Here is a 19051-nt window from a genome sequence, read left to right on the forward strand (position 1 = left end):
TAATGTAATTTAAAGGGAAAAAAAATGGATCTGGTTGTTGTAGTACCGGTTAGTTTAAATCAGAACAAATACCATACAAACGTACTTAGCGTAACTGAGTAAAAGGACATTTTCTTCAAAACAAAACAAAAATAATGTGTTTTATTGTGATTCAAAAAGGGTATGGCCCTCAGAATACTCTCTACTGTATACACCCTTCTAGAATCAGCTTGATATTGGATAAAGATAGTGGTAGTAGTGGAACAGTATACAGTAGTGGTAGAGTGGCGTGCACTTCTGTACCTGAGCAATGCCCAGCAGAGCAGGGTCACAGTCTTGGAGTGAGGTTGAGGTGGGGTGCAGCAGCGAGGGGGCGTTAGAGTCAAGGGGCTGGGCAGTGGCGGCAACAGCCGGGGGAGAGGTCAGGCCCGAGGGGACATCAGCCAGACCAGACAGGGTTAGTTGGCTCTCTGGTGGGGTGGGCTGGGTCTCTGGGCCAGGGTTAGCAGGATGGAGGGGTGGCAGGGAGGCAGGGTGGGGGTGAGACGATGTATGAGAAGGACTGGGGGGCATCTGTGGAAGAGGGAAGGAAGTAGCCTGGGAAGGATTCAGAGGGGGCTGTTGCTCGGTGGTGGAGTCCGCCAATGCAGCCTCAGCGAGCTGGGTCTGGGTGTGGGCATGGGCCTGCGCTTGGGCCAGTGTCTGGGTGTGTGCCTGAGCTTGCATGGCCATCTGGGTGTGTGTGTGCGTGGGTAGCGGCTGTGTCAGCTGAGCTTGGTGCTGGGGGGATGGTGGCAGACCTCCTGCTCCTGCTACTACCTGACTGTACAGGGGTAGGGCTCTAGTCTGAGACCCGAGCTGGGGCACGTTTCTGGGGGATGCTGTCTGTGCTGGGTTAACAGTAGGAAGCTGATAACCCAGTTGACATGGGTCGGGATTTGAGACCTGCTGATGCTGAGACTGCAGAGCCTGTTGAATTGGGGCTGTCTGAGACTGAAGCTGCTGTGGGAGTGTCTGTTGTACGACTTGTGGAACCTGTTGCACCAGCTGTTGCTGTTGGTATTGCTCCATGGGAATGGGTTGAGGCAGCATAGATTTAGACTGAGCCTGAGGTATGGGTTGGTTTAACGGCTGCACCACAGCTGGGCTTCCTGTTACTTGCAGCTGCTGCTGTTGTGGCTGTGGAACAGGCTGTAGCTGTACCTGTGGTTGTAGCTGTACCTGCTGGCCTTGGTTATACACTTGCCCAGTCTGTTGTTGTATGTGTTGAGGCGAAGCAGAGACCAAGGTGGTAGGGTCTATGACTGTGGAGGCAGGGGCCTCCATGACAGTTCCAACACCAACAGATCCAGGAGACAGCATCATCTGCTGGTACTGCACCATGGACTGCTGTTGCTCCAACAGTACCTGCTGGTGTTGCTGGGTAACTTGTTGTGTGATGTCCTGATGTTGTTGTTGCAGGACTGGCTGTATGGCTTGCTGCTGGGTGGGCTGAGGTGCAGTGACATACTGGGGTGCCAGTAGTACAGCTGGAGCATGGGGGCGGTGTTGAGGCTGCGCTAGACCTGGGAGCTGAACACTGGGCTGCACTGGAGACTCGTGCTGGGGTTGGATCTGGCTGTGCATGGCGGTTATTGAGACTGGAGGTTGGGGTTGGACCAGAGCTGGACTCTGCCTCATAGGAGGCATCATCTGAGTCTCAACAACCGCTGGAATCAGATTCAAAGCTTGGGTTGGATGCAGAGGCTGGGGAGTCTGTTGGATGAGTGACTGCACTGGAGCCTGGGCCTGTATTTGAGCTGGGATCTGATGGATAGCCTGTACTATAGGAGCCTGGGACTGGATAGGGATCGGAGGACTTGGTGCCTGGATCGGGGCCACCACGTGAGGTGGAATCTGGACTTCAATCATCTGGGGCTGGGCTTTGAGTGGAGGCTGGGGCTGGGCCTGGAGTACTGGGACTGGGAAATGGCCCAGGCTCTGAGGGTGAGCTTCATTCTGAGCTTGAATCTGGGCCAGGACTTGGGCATGCACTATAGCCAGTGGAGCCTGGCTGGGAATCTGTGGCTGAATGGCTACAGGTTTGGCTCCCTGACCCTGGGCTTGGGCAGCCATCTGAGCTTGGACCTGCATGGCCTGTATAACCTCTGCTGCTGGTAGGTTTGGGGCAACAAGGGGGATCTGAGAAGGAGGTTCAATGACAGAGCTCTGATGGCCCTGCTGTTGTTGCTGGACAACATACGCTTGTTGTTGTTGCTCCAGTAATACAGCTTGTTGTTGCTGCTGCTGCTGTTGTATCAGCGCTACTTGCTGTTGTTCTGTCACTTGCTGCTGCGTTAGGCTCGTGTGACTAGGTGGAAACATAGCAGTGTTTTGCTGTTGTTGTTGTTGCTGCAACAAACACACATCAATTTGTTGCTGTTGAATCAAAGCTTGCAACTGCTCACATTGTTGCCGAATCAAAGTGGTCTCTTGTTTCTCACTTTGTTGAAATTGAATATTGGCGGTTTGCTGCTGCGATTGCCCAGTCTCTTGCTGTTGTTGAATCTGTTGCTGCTGCTGTTGTAGCAAAGCCTGTTGGTGTAGTCGCTCTGCTTGTTGTTGTTGTAGCAACGCCTGCTGTTGCTGTTGTTGCTCGATCTGTTGTTGTAACAAAGCTTGCTGCTGTTGTAGCTCCAGCTGCTGTTGCAGTTGTGCCTGTTGTTGCTGTTGCTCCAATTGCTGCTGCTGTAAAACTGCTTGTTGCTGCTGAAGCTGTTGCTGTTGTAGCAGGGCTTGCTGTTCCAACTGTTGCTGTAGCACAGCTTGCTGTGAGTCGATTGGATGACTGACGACCGCCTGTTGTTGTAGTTGGGTCGGTTGTTGCAGCACAGCTTGCTGTTGTTGATGCATTTCCGGTTGTTGTTGGATCTGGCTCGCTTGGTGAGCCTCCAGTTGTTGTTGCTGCTGTAGGAGCGCTTGCTGCTGCTGTTGCTCAAATTGATGCTGTTGTAACAGCGCTTGCTGTTGCTCTAGCTGTTGTTGCTGTAGTTGCGCCTGTTGTTGCTGTTGCTTTAAGGCTTGCTTTTGCTGCTGCTCTTGTTGCTGCTGCTGTAACATCGCTTGCTGCTGCTGTTGCTCAAATATTTGCTGTTGTAACAGCGCTTGCTGTTGCTCCAGTTGGTGCTGTTGTAGCCGTGCCTGTTGTTGCTTTTGTAGCAACGCCTGTTGCTGCTGTTGCTCAAGCTGCTGTTGTATGTACACTTGCTGTTGTTGTTCTAGTAACATTGCTTGTTGTTGTTGCTGATGTTCAATCTGGTGCTGTTGGTGTAGCAACAATGTTTGCTGCTGTTGCAGTTGTTGCTGCTGTTGTAGGTCGTTTAGCGGTGGTTGCACATAGGCTTGGGTTTGATCCACTTGCTGTAATGACAATGCCTGTTGTTGTTGCTGCTGTTGGTCCATTGATTGCTGTTGTGGTGGTAAGGCCTGCTGCTGAGGATGCTGTTGCATTTGCTGCTGCTGCTGAACCAAAGCTTGCTGCACATACACTTGCTGCTGAAGCTCAGTAGTTTGCTGCTGTTGGATTGCTATAGTCTGCTGCTGTTGTTCTATATGTTGCTGTATCAGTACCGCCTTCTGGGGAATTACATTGGCCTGTTGTTGTTGGTGTGGTTGTTGCTGCTGAAGCAGGGTGGTTTGTTGAGCCTCCATTTGCTGCTGCTGTGGCTCCATCAGTATCTGCTGTTGGGTAATCATGAAAGGCTGCGCTTGCTGGGTTAAAGGCTGGGGTGTCATCTGGATGTCAGAGGCCTGCATGATGTTAGGAGTGACATTGGCCTGGGTCTGTTGTGGGAGAGGGACCATGGCCTCCATGTCACCAACTCCCACTAGTCCTGTTGGGTCTCCCACTGATATGGGAGCTGGAAGAATGTTAAGCTGGGCTTGGGGTGAAACTGGGGGTGCGCAGGACTGGGAAGGGGCCATTGGTGCGATCTGTGATCCATCTGAATGGTATGACTGAGATGGTGTGAAGATAACCATCATGGGGTGACAGGGACATGGTCAGATGGAGTTATGGTGAGAGGGCAGGTAGGGGGAGATTGAGGTAAAGAGAGGAGGGAAGAGTAAGCATTGGATAAAGGGCAGGCATTAATTATCAAAGGACTGCACATATTCTTTAGAGGGCATGAAAGCATTGTCACGATCAAGATTGTTATCGTTTTTATTATCGTTAAAGCACATCTGATAAAATAGTTACATGAATTGATTAAAAGCTATTCGGAATAAATCAAGGTTCAATCTTCTTTTGTCCAGTAGAAAAGAGATGTTAGAGAGATGTTGAACGGGATCGAGAGCCACTCACCTGAGAATACTGCTGTGGTACACCTGATGAGACTTGCGTTGCCATAGCAACAGGCTGAACATAAGTCTGCTGACCAACAGGTGCCCCACCACTGCTTTGACCAATGCACATGGAGGAAATCCCACCACTCTGACCAGTAGGCACGTTCGAAACTCCTCCGCTCTGACCAATCGGGAGCATTTCGTGGTGGGCCAAAAATGCCTAAAAACAGATAACAGACAACACAATTGAGCATGATTGCAGGGTTGGAGATAAGATATCAATCTCTTTGTAAACTAGATTTTCCAAAACAGGAAGAACCATAATATGATCTATGTTCCAAATGGCACCCTATTCTCTACATAGTGCACTACTTTTGGCCCTGGTTAAAAGTAGTCCACTACATAGGGAATAGGGTGTCCTTTGGGATGCCATATACTCACCGAGGCAGCAGCAGGGAGGCTGGGTTGAGAGAGCATGTATGACTCCCCTTGCTGAGGGTATGCCTGGCTCTGGCCACTGGCATAGGATTCACAGCTGGCTGAGCCAATGCTCTCACCTCCTGGAGTAAATACAAAGGCAAGAGTAAATAAAGGAGTCTAGACAAACACTACTTTGGGGATAAGGAAAATAATATCATTATCATTATATCCTATTCTAGGACTGTCCGCAACCAAATAATGTTTATCTTAATATTCCACTTTGTTGCTGATATCTACCCCCGCACAGTCAGTACATAGGGAAACACAGTATGCAGTCTTACGCCGTAAACAAATCTCTACAAGCCTCTGATTGACAGAATATTGGTCTGCTGTTGTACCTGTGGGCAGGCTCAGAGCATTCCCACTGTGGATCTGCTGCTGTTGCCTCACATGCTGATCCACCTCTGGAAGCTCCTCAACCTCACCCTGCCCTCCTCCTCCCCCACCTCCCCCTGTCAACACAGCCACCCCAGGCCCCAGGGAGGAGAGGTGAGAGCAGGTGGAGGAGGTGAGGGTGGAGTCCCGTCTCTCATCAAAGCCTTGCTGCTGTCGGAGCAGCTGCTGCTGGCGTCTCTCACGGGACTTCTTAATGAGCGTGACGCGGTCACGGATGGATTTACCCACCACCTTAGCGTCGCTCTCGTGGAAGAAGCCTGACTTCACCTGGATAGAGGGAGAGGGGGTGGTGGGTAGACAGAGAGAGGGAAGACAGAGAGAGGAGAGAGAGAAAGAGAGGGCGGGTAGGTGGAGAGAAAGAGAGATAGGAGGCAGAGAGAAAAAGAGAGAGAAAAAGTTGAAAGCATGGCGAGGGAATGTAGGTTGGAGGCAACAACTGGCAAGGAAACCTTGATTAATGAGCGGTGGACTCTGTAATAGATCACCTTTCCTGTAGCCCTCCAACCTTCCCTGTAGTTCCTTCAACAGAGGTCCTAGTTATTCCTGCTCAGTCTAGCACTGTTCTCTCTTCTATCATTTTCACACTAATGTGCTGAGCCGAGCCAACCTTTACTGTAATGTTCTAGCCTGGGGCCATGCAAGAAAGGAATATCAGACTGCAGGATACAGTCTGGGTCTGCACCAAGGTGTGAAAAAGGTATCAGTGTCTCACCATTTCTCTTTCTGCCTCCCTCTCCCTTCCTCCCCCTAATCTCACCATCTCCGAAGCCACCTCCTCTGCGCTGTCGTTCTCCAGGTCGTAGCTGAACTCGATGGCCTCATTGTCTTTGTGTTTTCCCTTCAGCTTCTTTGGCTCCTCCACCCAGATCCTGAGGGCCAGGCAGTCCTGACAGCCCGTGTCTTCCTCCGCCAGCTCCACACGCACCCCGGTGTCCTCCCCGAAGAACGCATGGGTCAACAGGTCCCGGATAGACAGCCTGCAGACAGAGACAACACATCAAGCTCGCAACAAATGCCCACTTCTTTCCCAAACAATGTGTGGCTTTTATTGGATAGGACAGTGGAAGAACAGATGACAGGAAAGGTAGGAGAATGGCGATTCAGAAGGGCAGCGGGCTGGAGTTGAACCCATGCCCACTCTGGTATATGTTCCCGGGGTCAGCGGCCCTAACCACTAGACTTTTTCTTTACAAGCGCTCTGCTGTTTAGCAAGGTTTGCAAAAGGCATTGCAATTCCTACCATTATTAGGAGAGAGAGAGCGGGAAGGGGGGGTAGAGAGAGGTCAAAACACTTGCCTCTGACTCTTGTCCTGGCGGATGCAGCACCCAATGATCTCTTTGATCTCTGGGTCGTTGACTTTATCGAAGCTGGCTGGTTTTATACCCTGTAGACAGAGCGGGAGAGAGGGGGCAGGTGAGGTGACCGAATGGACAATTACATTTACATTTAAGTCATTTAGCAGACGCTCTTATCCAGAGCGATATAGATGATGTACTACTCCGTCCTACACAGACAGTAATATACTTTAGATGGGACTCCTGTAATACTTCAGAGAGTTAATCATGAAGCAGTAATGAAGAAACCCTGACTACAGCTAATGTACTGTCACATATACAGTATATTTAATAATTTACTGAATCTGAAGGAGGTTGGTGAGAAGATCAAGGGCAAGTCGGGAAACGACAGACTTGGCCAAAAGGCCAAAGGGGTTTTTGTGAAGAACGTTAGACGGAAAGATCTTGTAGAAGTAGGGGAAAGGGAACCTATGCCACAAAGGGACAAGCCCAAAGGGACAGCGGTCCCAGACTTACGCTGGTGACTTTGCGGTAGATCTGTGCAGCATTCTGGCACTCTGAGTAGGGGTATTCTGAGGTGGCCATCTCCAACATGCACATCCCAAAGGCATAGACGTCAACAGACTCATCATAATGTTCCTCGTACATCTCTGGAGCCATGAACTCAGGGGTACCTGGAAGACAGGGCACATTAGTCAATTGAAAAGGTAAAGTCGCACACCTTAAATACCCAGATGAAGATATTTTGAGACCAAAATTACCCGAAATTGGTGAAATAAGCATCATCATGCTTGGACAGTGATGCTCAAACGGTGCAACCTGTGTTTATTGAATATCATTTTGACCTCAAACCTCCTCTGTCAGTAAAGGACCATCATCAGACGCCCAGGAGTATAAATTATTTTATGAAGGTTACTCAGGAGGGTCCACACTTACTGGGGTCCACACTTACTGTAAACACAGACCTCAGATCAGCTCTTAACATATACTTCCAGTGGCATTTAGTGCAACAGAGCTTGACCTTTGAGCAAGAATAACCACCGCAGAGACTGTACTCAGCTGATGATGCCTTCTTGGAGAGTTGGGTCAGCTCATAAGATATTCACATTGTAGCAGAGTGACCACAGATTGTAAAAGTAATTCCCACAACACTGATGTCCATTATCTCAAGTCTTACTCACAAGAAATCTGACATACCTATATGACCCATTCAAATACCATTCCCACAACATGACATAAGAAAACAACTGATCGCTGGCTCCGGAAACTGACGGTCGCTAGTTACCTATGACACTTTTGGCAAAGGAGGTCCTCATGAGAGTGGCCAATCCCAGGTCTCCGATCTTGACGGAGCCGGTAGGGCCAGTGATGAAGATGTTGTCACACTTGAGGTCCCTGTGGATGATGGGAGGGGTCCTAGTGTGGAGGAACTGGAGGCCCTTCAGGATCTGACGACACCAGCTCCTCAGGACCTTGGGCTTCATCACCTTGAAGCGCTTCAGGTACCTGCAGACAGGACAGGGGAGCATGGTTATAACTATACAGCATTGTGGCATGGTTTCTATGGAACAACCTCTTTGGTGTAACGCTATTTGCGAGCTGAGCAGGGGTCTGTGTGTCTTCTACCCACGTTTTGAGGGTTCCCGAGGTCATGAGTTCGGTGACCAGGACGATGCACTTCTTCCCTCGCAGCACTGACTCCCAGGAGTCATAGAAACGGACAATGTTAGGGTGCTGGAGGCCCTTCAGCATCTCTGCCTCCTCCTTAAAACGCTGCTGCTCCGCCTTGGTCAGCTTACGGTCCTGTAGACACAAAGAAATACACAGAAGGCAGGATAGACATCAGAGAGCATTCGGTTGTGAGAACAAGTTGCAAAGATCGATCCAGAGCCAATACTGCACTGTTGAATCGTCAAGCAGTTAGTTTTATTGGGCAACCCAAAGGTCTTCATCAGTGAGAACATACCCACGGCCTGAACAGTGTTCAGTGCTATTCTCCTACTGTTGTAGAAGAACAACAAAAAACAAAGGATTTAGAGTGCTTAGGTCTGTATTCAAGAGGCATAGGTTCATACTTTCAGCATACGTACGCTAAACTGGAAACCTATGACAAAAAAACGTTCAGGAGACAATGCATATACTATACCTGAGACTTATTATGGGGAGCATGCTTTCAGGAAACAGCTCTCTGTCAACAACAGAGCCAATACTGGAACACTATACCAATCAGGAAACAGTGCTGTCAACAACAGAGCCAATACTGGAACACTATACCAATCAGGAAACAGTGCTGTCAACAACAGAGCCAATACTGGAACACTATACCAATCAGGAAACAGTGCTGTCAACAACAGAGCCAATACTGGAACACTATACCAATCAAGAAACAGTGCTGTCAACAACAGAGCCAATACTGGAACACTATACCAATCAGGAAACAGTGCTGTCAACAACAGAGCCAATACTGGAACACTATACCAATCAGGAAACAGTGCTGTCAACAACAGAGCCAATACTGGAACACTATACCAATCAGGAAACAGTGCTGTCAACAACAGAGCCAATACTGGAACACTATACCAATCAGGAAACAGTGCTGTCAACAACAAAGCCAATACTGGAACACTATACCAATCAGGAAACAGTGCTGTCAACAACAGAGCCAATACTGGAACACTATACCAATCAGGAAACAGTGCTGTCAACAACAGAGCCAATACTGGAACACTATACCAATCAGGAAACAGTGCTGTCAACAACAGAGCCAATACTGGAACACTATACCAATCAGGAAACAGTGCTGTCAACAACAGAGCCAATACTGGAACACTATACCAATCAGGAAACAGTGCTGTCAACAACAGAGCCAATACTGGAACACTATACCAATCAGGAAACAGTGCTGTCAACAACAGAGCCAATACTGGAACACTATACCAATCAGGAAACAGTGCTGTCAACAACAGAGCCAATACTGGAACACTATACCAATCAGGAAACAGTGCTGTCAACAACAGAGCCAATACTGGAACACTATACCAATCAGGAAACAGTGCTGTCAACAACAGAGCCAATACTGGAACACTATACCAATCAGGAAACAGTGCTGTCAACAACAGAGCCAATACTGGAACACTATACCAATCAGGAAACAGTGCTGTCAACAACAGAGCCAATACTGGAACACTATACCAATCAGGAAACAGTGCTGTCAACAACAGAGCCAATACTGGAACACTATACCAATCAGGAAACAGTGCTGTCAACAACAGAGCCAATACTGGAACACTATACCAATCAGGAAACAGTGCTGTCAACAACAGAGCCAATACTGGAACACTATACCAATCAGGAAACAGTGCTGTCAACAACAGAGCCAATACTGGAACACTATACCAATCAGGAAACAGTGCTGTCAACAACAGAGCCAATACTGGAACACTATACCAATCAGGAAACAGTGCTGTCAACAACAGAGCCAATACTGGAACACTATACCAATCAGGAAACAGTGCTGTCAACAACAGAGCCAATACTGGAACACTATACCAATCAGGAAACAGTGCTGTCAACAACAGAGCCAATACTGGAACACTATACCAATCAGGAAACAGTGCTGTCAACAACAGAGCCAATACTGGAACACTATACCAATCAGGAAACAGTGCTGTCAACAACAGAGCCAATACTGGAACACTATACCAATCAGGAAACAGTGCTGTCAACAACAGAGCCAATACTGGAACACTATACCAATCAGGAAACAGTACTGTCAACAACAAAGCCAATACTGGAGCCTCACAGCACAGTTGAAATAAATAAATCAAAACTGGACGGTCTTTGGAGATAGATGGGAGGGATTAAAGGGAGCTGAAGGATGGGACTAAAATGTAAAATATACCGTGTCCGTAAAATTTATATAGTGTATATAGTATGATATTATTTAAAATAATATTGGAAATGATGTAGACAAGTACATTGATAGAAGCCACAATCTATTTGCAATAATAAAGCTGATCCACCACCTAAAAAAACAAAACAATAGTGGAGCAATACAACCGATCAGTCAGCCATCCTTACTACCAAGCAACCATATTTCATGTAATTAAACACCTACCACCACTAGATGGCGCAATAAGGATATAGTTTCATCTGCATGAGTGGAGACAACACCCACCTCAGCCTATAAGACACTTCTGCGGCATCTGCCACGCTGCCATTGGGTCTAGTATGGTGGATGCTGCAGAAATCCCTGGCTCCGGCAGAGTATCCCACTGGGAATAACACTCACACATGCATGCACACGCACACACAGACGTATGCTGACGCACACACACACACACACACACACACACACACACACACACACACACACACACACACACACACACACACACACACACGTGTGTATATACAGTGGGGAGAACAAGTATTTGATACACTCCCGATTTTGCAGGTTTTACTAATTACAAAGCATGTAGAGGTCTATAATTTTTATCATAGGTACACTTCAACTGTGAGAGACGGAATCTAAAAAAAAATCTTGGCCCATTCCTCCATGCAGATCTCCTCTAGAGCAGTGATGTTTTGGGGCTGTTGCTGGGCAACACAGACTTTCAACTCCCTCCAAAGGTTTTCTATGGGGTTGAGATCTGGAGACTGGCTAGGCCACTCCAGGACCTTGAAATGCTTCTTACGAAGCCACTCCTTCGTTGTCCGGGCAGTGTGTTTGGGATCATTGTCATGCTGAAAGACCCAGCCACGTTTCATCTTCAATGCCCTTGCTGATAGAAGGAGGTTTTCACTCAAAATCTCACGATACATGGCCCCATTCATTCTTTCCTTCACACGGATCAGTCGTCCTGGTCCCTTTGCAGAAAAACAGCCCCAAAGCATGATGTTTCCACCCCCATGCTTCACAGTAGGTATGGTGTTCTTTGGATGCAACTCAGCATTCTTTGTCCTCCAAACACGACGAGTTGAGTTTTTACCAAAAAGTTATATTTTGGTTTCATCTGACTGTATGACATTCTCCCAATCTTCTTCTGGATCATCCAAATGCTCTCTAGCAAGCTTCAGACGGGCATGGACATGTACTGGCTTAAGCAGGGGGACACGTCTGGCACTGCAGGATTTGAGTCCCTGGCGGCGTAGTGTGTTACTGATGGTAGGCTTTGTTACTTTGGTCCCAGCTCTCTGCAGGTCATTCACTAGGTCCCCTCGTGTGGTTCTGGGATTTTTGCTCACCGTTCTTGTGATAGTTTTGACCCCACGGGGTGAGATCTTGCATGGAGCCCCAGATCGAGGGAGATTATCAGTGGTCTTGTGTCTTCCATTTCCTAATAATTGCTCCCACAGTTGATTTCTTCAAACCAAGCTGCTTACCTATTGCAGATTCAGTCTTCCCAGCCTGGTGCAGGTCTACAATTTTGTTTCTGGTGTCCTTTGACAGCTCTTTGGTCTTGGCCATAGTGGAGTTTGGAGTGTGACTGTTTGAGGTTGTGGACAGGTGTCTTTTATACTGATAACAAGTTCAAACAGGTGCCATTAATACAGGTAACGAGTGGAGGACAGAGGAGCCTCTTAAAGAAGAAGTTACAGGTCTGTGAGAGCCAGATATCTTGCTTGTTTGTAGGTGATCAAATACTTATTTTTCACCATAATTTGCAAATTAATTAATACAAATCGTACAATGTGATTTTCTGGATTTTTTTTAGTTGAAATGTAGTATATGGGGCTTTGGTGACAAAACGGATGGCACTGTGATAGACTGCTTCCAATTTGTTGAGTAGGGTATTGGAGGCTATTTTGTAAAGTCGAAGTCGAGGATTGGTAGGATGGTGAGTTTTACAAGGGTATGTTTGGCAGCATAAGTGAAGGATGCTTTGTTGTGAAATGGGAAGCCAATTCTAGATTTAACTTTGGATTGGAGATGTTTGATGTGGGTCTGGAAGGAGAGTTTACAGTCTAACCAGACACCTAGGTATTTGTAGTTGTCCACGTATTTTAAGTCAGAGCCGAGTGGAGATGTTGGACAGGCGGGCAGGTGCAGGCAGCGATCGGTTGAAGAGCATGCATTTAGTTTTACTTGTATTTAAGAGAAATTGGAGGCCACGGAAGGAGAGTTGTATGGCATTGAAGCTTGCCTGGAGGGTTGTTAACACAGTGTCCAAAGAAGGGCCGGAAGTATACAGAATGGTGTCATCTGCGTAGAGGTGGATCAGAGACTCACCAGCAGCAAGAGCGCGACATCATTGATGTATACCGAGAAGAGAGTCGGTCCAAGAATTGACACAACGCGGAGTGTCTGGATACAGCCTTTATCCGTGGTATATTGGCCATATATCAAGGTACCGTATTGCTATTATAAACAGGGGACCAGCGTAATTAGAAGAGTAAAACCTGTGGTATACTTTCAGCCAATCAGCATTCAGAGCTCAAACCACCATTATAAAAAGGCAAATATAAGCAAATAATATACCACTATGAATCGCTAAGTGACTATACATTTATAGCTTAGTCATTTTCTAAATGGCAGCTGTCCTAACAATTGTCATTGTTAAACAAAGCAAGCATTGTGTTTTCTTTAGTGGTCGTTTTGACCTCTGTTGACCTTGCCACTTGTGGTCTCTTACGCGTCATTCAACATCACGCTATAGTCTGAACAGGACAACAACCAAATGTCATGACCTGAGGCGGGAAACAACAGATATGACAATTGAAACAAGTGGTGACAAGGCAAGGCCATATTGCAAAACAAACAAAGAAACTACAAAACAAAGATGTGCATGAAAACAACTATCATCTCCTCACTAGCACCTGTCAAGTACATGAAAACAACTATCATCTCCTCACTAGCACCTGTCAAGTACATGAAAACAACTATCATCTCCTCACTAGCACCTGTCAAGTACATGAAAACAACTATCATCTCCTCACTAGCACCTGTCAAGTACATGAAAACAACCATCTCCTCACTAGCACCTGTCAAGTACATGAAAACAACTATCATCTCCTCACTAGCACCTGTCAAGTACATGAAAACAACTATCATCTCCTCACTAGCACCTGTCAAGTACATGAAAACAACTATCATCTCCTCACTAGCACCTGTCAAGTACATGAAAACAACTATCATCTCCTCACTAGCACCTGTCAAGTACATGAAAACAACTATCATCTCCTCACTAGCACCTGTCAAGTACATGAAAACAACTATCATCTCCTCACTAGCACCTGTCAAGTACATGAAAACAACTATCATCTCCTCACTAGCACCTGTCAAGTACATGAAAACAACTATCATCTCCTCACTAGCACCTGTCAAGTACATGAAAACAACTATCATCTCCTCACTAGCACCTGTCAAGTACATGAAAACAACTATCATCTCCTCACTAGCACCTGTCAAGTACATGAAAACAACTATCATCTCCTCACTAGCACCTGTCAAGCTATATGAAAACAACTATCATCTCCTCACTAGCACCTGTCAAGTACATGAAAACAACTATCATCTCCTCACTAGCACCTGTCAAGTACATGAAAACAACTATCATCTCCTCACTAGCACCTGTCAAGTACATGAAAACAACTATCATCTCCTCACTAGCACCTGTCAAGTACATGAAAACAACTATCATCTCCTCACTAGCACCTGTCAAGCTATATGAAAACAACTATCATCTCCTCACTAGCACCTGTCAAGTACATGAAAACAACCATCTCCTCACTAGCACCTGTCAAGTACATGAAAACAACTATCATCTCCTCACTAGCACCTGTCAAGTACATGAAAACAACTATCATCTCCTCACTAGCACCTGTCAAGTACATGAAAACAACTATCATCTCCTCACTAGCACCTGTCAAGTACATGAAAACAACAATCATTTCCTCACTAGCACCTGTCAAGTACATGAAAACAACTATCATCTCCTCACTAGCACCTGTCAAGTACATGAAAACAACTATCATCTCCTCACTAGCACCTGTCAAGTACATGAAAACAACAATCATTTCCTCACTAGCACCTGTCAAGTACATGAAAACAACTATCATCTCCTCACTAGCACCTGTCAAGTACATGAAAACAACAATCATTTCCTCACTAGCACCTGTCAAGTACATGAAAACAACTATCATCTCCTCACTAGCACCTGTCAAGTACATGAAAACAACTATCATCTCCTCACTAGCACCTGTCAAGTACATGAAAACTATCATCTCCTCACTAGCACCTGTCAAGTACATGAAAACAGATTGAAATGGTCAGTGGGATTCCTGCCATAGCAACAACAAACACACAGCCGTAAAATAGCATTCATAATATGTTGCTTTCCATTTACCTCTTCCATTTACTTATAGGCTCTGTGTTCATGAATTACTGTCTGAAGGGAGAGGGGCTACTACTGCAGACATTTCATTCTAAATCAGATTTACTTCTGATTTCCATGTAATGCAGTTTCCCTCATGAAATCCCTCCCCTCGTCACTCCCTCTCTGCATCGTGTAGTCGAAGATCCATCTCTTCCAACTCAATGTCCTTTTCTGGAAGTGAAGGCCACCTCTCTCCTGTTCGCCCACTCCTCCTCCTCCCTCTTGGCACTGTCATCCCTCCCTCTCTCTCTCCTGTATTCGCTAGCTTGAACTGAGCGTCAACAGCAAGACTGCTGCTTTATTGTCAGAGCTAAAAATAATATCCTGGACTTGGGACTGCCCCTTTGCCTCGACTCCCTGCTGTTTCACTGTCTGAATGGCTTGATGTGTCTGTCTGGGTCTCAATGTGACTGTCTGTGCAGTAGGCCTATGCCTTTCGGTTAGTCTGTGTCCCTGCATTGAACTGTTTAACAACGGTGTCTCTACATCTGTGTAGCTAACTCCCTAACAGTGTCTGATTTTGTGTGTTGGTTTCTGTTGATCACAGACTAGTCTCACAGTCATCTGTCAGTGTGCATAATCAGAGCATCAGTCTGTGTCACCGCTTGTCGTCTGTGTGTCTCTTGTCTGGCCGTCTGTCTGGCTGTCTAACTCCATATTCTCTGCGCATCCGGCAGCTCTCCCCTGTGCATCTATTGTGTGGTTTCCAGTGTTCGGTCAGATGATCTGGGGTAAGAAAAGGTCACTGGGGTCAATTATCATCATATTCAGTTCAGTCATGTCACGGTGGCAAAAGACAAGCATACATGTACGCTTGCACAAAGAAGAAACACACACATCTGCTCTCTATAATATGAAAGGCAGGGGAATAGATGCATAGGGGCTGCATAAATAAAACATTAATTATGAAGACTGTTTAACATACTAACATACAATACTATTAATGCTGACAATGGAAAGGAAATCTCATTGACATATACACCACCGTGCAAAAGTTTGGGTTCACTTAGAAATGTCCTTGTTTTTGAAAGAAAAGCACATTTTTGTCACCTTAAAATAACATCAAATTGATCAGAAATATAGTGTAAACATTGTTAATGTTGTAAATGACTATAGTAGCTGGAAAAAGCTGATTTTTAATGGAATATCTACATAGGCGCACAGAGGCCCATTATCACTAACCATCACTCCTGTGTTCCAATGGCACGTTGTGTTAGCTAATCCAAGTTGATCATTTTAAAAGGCTAATTGATCATTAGAAAACCCTTTTGCAATTAGGTTAACACAGCTGAAAACTGTTGTTCTAATTAAAGAAGCAATAAAACTGTCCTTCTTTAGACAAGTCGAGTATCTGGAGCATCAGCATTTGTGGGTTCGATTACAGGCTCAAAATGGCAAAAAACAAAGTACTTTCTTCTGAAACTCGTCTATTATTGTTCTGAGAAAGGCTATTCCATGCGAGAAATGGCCAAGAAACTGAAGATCTCGTACAACACTGGGTACTACTCCCGTCACAGAACAGCACAAACGGGGTCTAACCAGAATAGAAAGAGTGGGAGGCCTCGGTGCAACTAAGCATGAGGACAAGTACATTAAAGTGTCTAGTTTGAGAAACAGAAGCCTAACAAGTCCTCAATTGGCAGCTTCATTAAATAAACTCAGCAAAAAATGAAACGTCCTCTCACTGTCAACTGAATTTATTTTGAGCAAACTTAACATGTGTAAATATTTGTATGAACATAACAAAAACTGAACAAGTTCCACAGACATGTGACTAACATAGATGGAATAATGTGTCCCTGAACAAAGGGGGGTCAAAATCAAAAGTAACAGTCAATGCAGCTGGAGGCCACACCAGATACTAAGTATCTGCAGTGCATCTCCTCCACATGGACTGCACCAGATTTGCCTGTTCTTGCTGTGAGATGTTACCCCACTCTTCCACCAAGGTACCTGCAAGTTTCCAGACATTTCTGGGGGGGAATGACCATAGCCCTCACCCTTTGATCCAGAGGTCCCAGATGTGCTCAATGGGATTGAGATCTGGGCTCTTCGCTGGCCATGGCAGAACACTGACATTCCTGCCTTGCAGGAAATCACACACAGAACAATCAGTATGGCTGGTGGCACTGTCATACTGGAGGGTTATGTCAGGATGAGCCTGCAGGAAGGGTACCACATGAGGGAGGAGGATGTCTTCTCTGTAACGCACAGCGTTGAGATTGCCTGCAATGAGAACAAGCTTAATCTGATGATGCTGTGACCCTCCACCTCCCAAATCGATCCCGCTCCAGAGTACAGGCCTCGGTGTAACACTCATTCCTTCGACGATAAACGCGAATCCTACTATCACCCCTGTTGACACAAAACTGTGACTCGTCAGTGAAGAGCCATTTTTGCCAGTCCTGTCTGGTCCAGCGACGATGGGTTTGTACCCATGGGCGACATTGTTGCCGGTGATGTCTAGTGAGGACCTGCCTTACAACAGGCCTACAAGCCCTCAGTCCAGCCACTCTCTGCCTTTTGCGGACAGTCTGAGCACTGATGGAGGGATTGTGCATTCCTGGTGTATCTCGGGCAGTTGTTGTTGCCATCCTGTACCTGTCCCGCAGGTGTGATGTTCAGATGTACCCATCCTGTGCAGGTGTTGTTACACGTGGTCTGCCAATGCAAGGACGATCATCTGTCCGTCCTGTCTCCCTGGTGCGCTGTCTTAGGCATCTCACAGTACGGACATTGCAATATATTGCCCTGGCCAAATCTGCAGTCCTCAAGCCTCCTTGCAGCATGCCTAAGTCACGTTCATGCAGATGAGCAGGGACCGTGGGCATCTTTCTTTTGGTCGTTTTCAGAGCCTCTTTAGTGTCATAAGTTTTCATAACTGTTACCTTAACTTCCTACCGTCTGTAAGCTGTTAGTTTCTTAACATTTGTTCCACAGGTGCATGTTCATTAATTGGTTATGGTTCATTGAACAAGCATGGGAAACAGTGTTTAAACCCTTTACAATGAAGATCTGTGAATTCATTTGTATTTTTACGAATTATCTTTGAAAGACAGGGTCCTGAAAAAGGGAAGTTTCTTTTTTTGCTGAGTTTAGTACCCGCAAAACACCAGTCTCAACGTCAACAGTGAAGATGCGACTCCGGGATGCTAGACTTCTAGGCAGAGTGCCATCTTGATCTTTTCTTTTTATTGGCCAGTCTGAGATATGGCTTTTTCTTTACAACTCTGCCTAGAAGGCCAGCATCCCGGAGTCGCCTCTTCACTGTTGACGTTGAGACTGGTGTTTTCCGGATACTATTTAATGAATCTGCCAGTTGAGGATGTGTGAGGTGTCTGTTTCTCTAATGTACACTCTAATGTACTTGGCCTCTTGCTCAGTTGTGCACCAGGACCTCCCACTCCTCTTTCTATTCTGGTTAGAGCCAGTTTGTGCTGTTCTGTGATGAGAGTAGTACACAGCATTGCACGAGATCTGCAGTTTCTTGGCAATTTCTCGCATGAAATAGCCTTTCTCAGAACAAGAATAGACTGACGAGTTTCAGAAGTACTTTGTTTTTTGCCATTTTGAGTGTGTAATCGAACCCAGATACTCAACTAGTATAATAAGGCCAGTTTTATTGCTTCTTTAAATCAGTAAAAATGTTTTTTCAGCTGTGCTAACATAATTGCAAAGGGGTTTCTAATGATCAATTAGCCTTTTAAAATGATCAACTTGGATTAGCAAACACAACGTGCCATTGGAACACAGGAGTGATGGTTGGTGATAACGAGTCTCTGTGCGCCTATGTAGATATTCCATAAAATAAAATAAAAATCAGCCGTTTCCAGCTTCAATAGTCATTTACAACATTAACAATGTCTACACTATTTCTGATCAATTTTGTTATTTTAAAATAGACCAAAAAAAATGAGATTTTCTTTCAAAAACAAGGACATTTCCAAGTGACCCCAAACTTTTGAAAGGTAGTGTATGCATTCTCAGAACCCAGAATCACATTTCACAGTATGCGGGCCAGCTACTAGATACACATGAGACAAATCGATACTATATGTGGTATACAAAAACTACGAGGCTATGAAAATATTTACACACTTTCTTTCTCCAGCAAAGCAAACAAACTGGGAGTATACGATGTGATAACGTAGGTGAAGGACAAACACACGTTTGAGACATTGCTCAGTGTAGTGTTCCGT

General features: G+C 45.9%; 2 protein-coding genes across 11 annotated transcripts in view; both read right to left on the bottom strand.

Moving 5' to 3' along the window:
• LOC118360128 (serine/threonine-protein kinase WNK2-like) overlaps positions 1 to 19051 on the bottom strand; it is an 84060-nt gene that overhangs the window by 21897 nt on the left and 43112 nt on the right. For both annotated transcript variants that reach the window (XM_035739289.2, XM_035739288.2), the window contains exons 3-11: positions 8105 to 8277; positions 7760 to 7980; positions 6991 to 7148; positions 6475 to 6563; positions 5936 to 6155; positions 5121 to 5445; positions 4744 to 4862; positions 4322 to 4522; positions 283 to 3975 (exon numbers count right to left, since the gene is read on the bottom strand). In XM_035739289.2, coding sequence (XP_035595182.1) covers positions 283 to 3975; positions 4322 to 4522; positions 4744 to 4862; positions 5121 to 5445; positions 5936 to 6155; positions 6475 to 6563; positions 6991 to 7148; positions 7760 to 7980; positions 8105 to 8277 — 5199 coding nt within the window. The remainder of the gene's footprint in view (positions 1 to 282; positions 3976 to 4321; positions 4523 to 4743; positions 4863 to 5120; positions 5446 to 5935; positions 6156 to 6474; positions 6564 to 6990; positions 7149 to 7759; positions 7981 to 8104; positions 8278 to 19051) is intronic.
• On the bottom strand, positions 13018 to 14736 carry LOC127912546 (uncharacterized). 9 transcript variants are annotated; one of them, XM_052482504.1, is made up of 7 exons: positions 14715 to 14736; positions 14508 to 14549; positions 14382 to 14465; positions 14214 to 14339; positions 13964 to 14131; positions 13459 to 13920; positions 13018 to 13419 (listed from the first exon to the last, which is right to left on the bottom strand). In XM_052482504.1, exons 1-7 carry the CDS (start codon positions 14725 to 14727, stop codon positions 13244 to 13246), a joined length of 1071 nt encoding a protein of 356 aa, XP_052338464.1. In that variant the 5' UTR covers positions 14728 to 14736; the 3' UTR covers positions 13018 to 13243. The 9 variants fall into 9 exon arrangements, 7 of the variants coding, with proteins under 7 accessions (XP_052338464.1, XP_052338461.1, XP_052338462.1 ...); XM_052482501.1 differs by lacking the exon at positions 14715 to 14736 and having other exon boundaries at positions 14508 to 14707; XM_052482502.1 differs by lacking the exons at positions 14382 to 14465; positions 14715 to 14736 and having other exon boundaries at positions 14508 to 14707.

This window comes from Oncorhynchus keta, chromosome 27 (genome assembly GCF_023373465.1).
Source record: "Oncorhynchus keta strain PuntledgeMale-10-30-2019 chromosome 27, Oket_V2, whole genome shotgun sequence".
NCBI classification, from domain to species: Eukaryota; Metazoa; Chordata; class Actinopteri; order Salmoniformes; family Salmonidae; genus Oncorhynchus; species Oncorhynchus keta.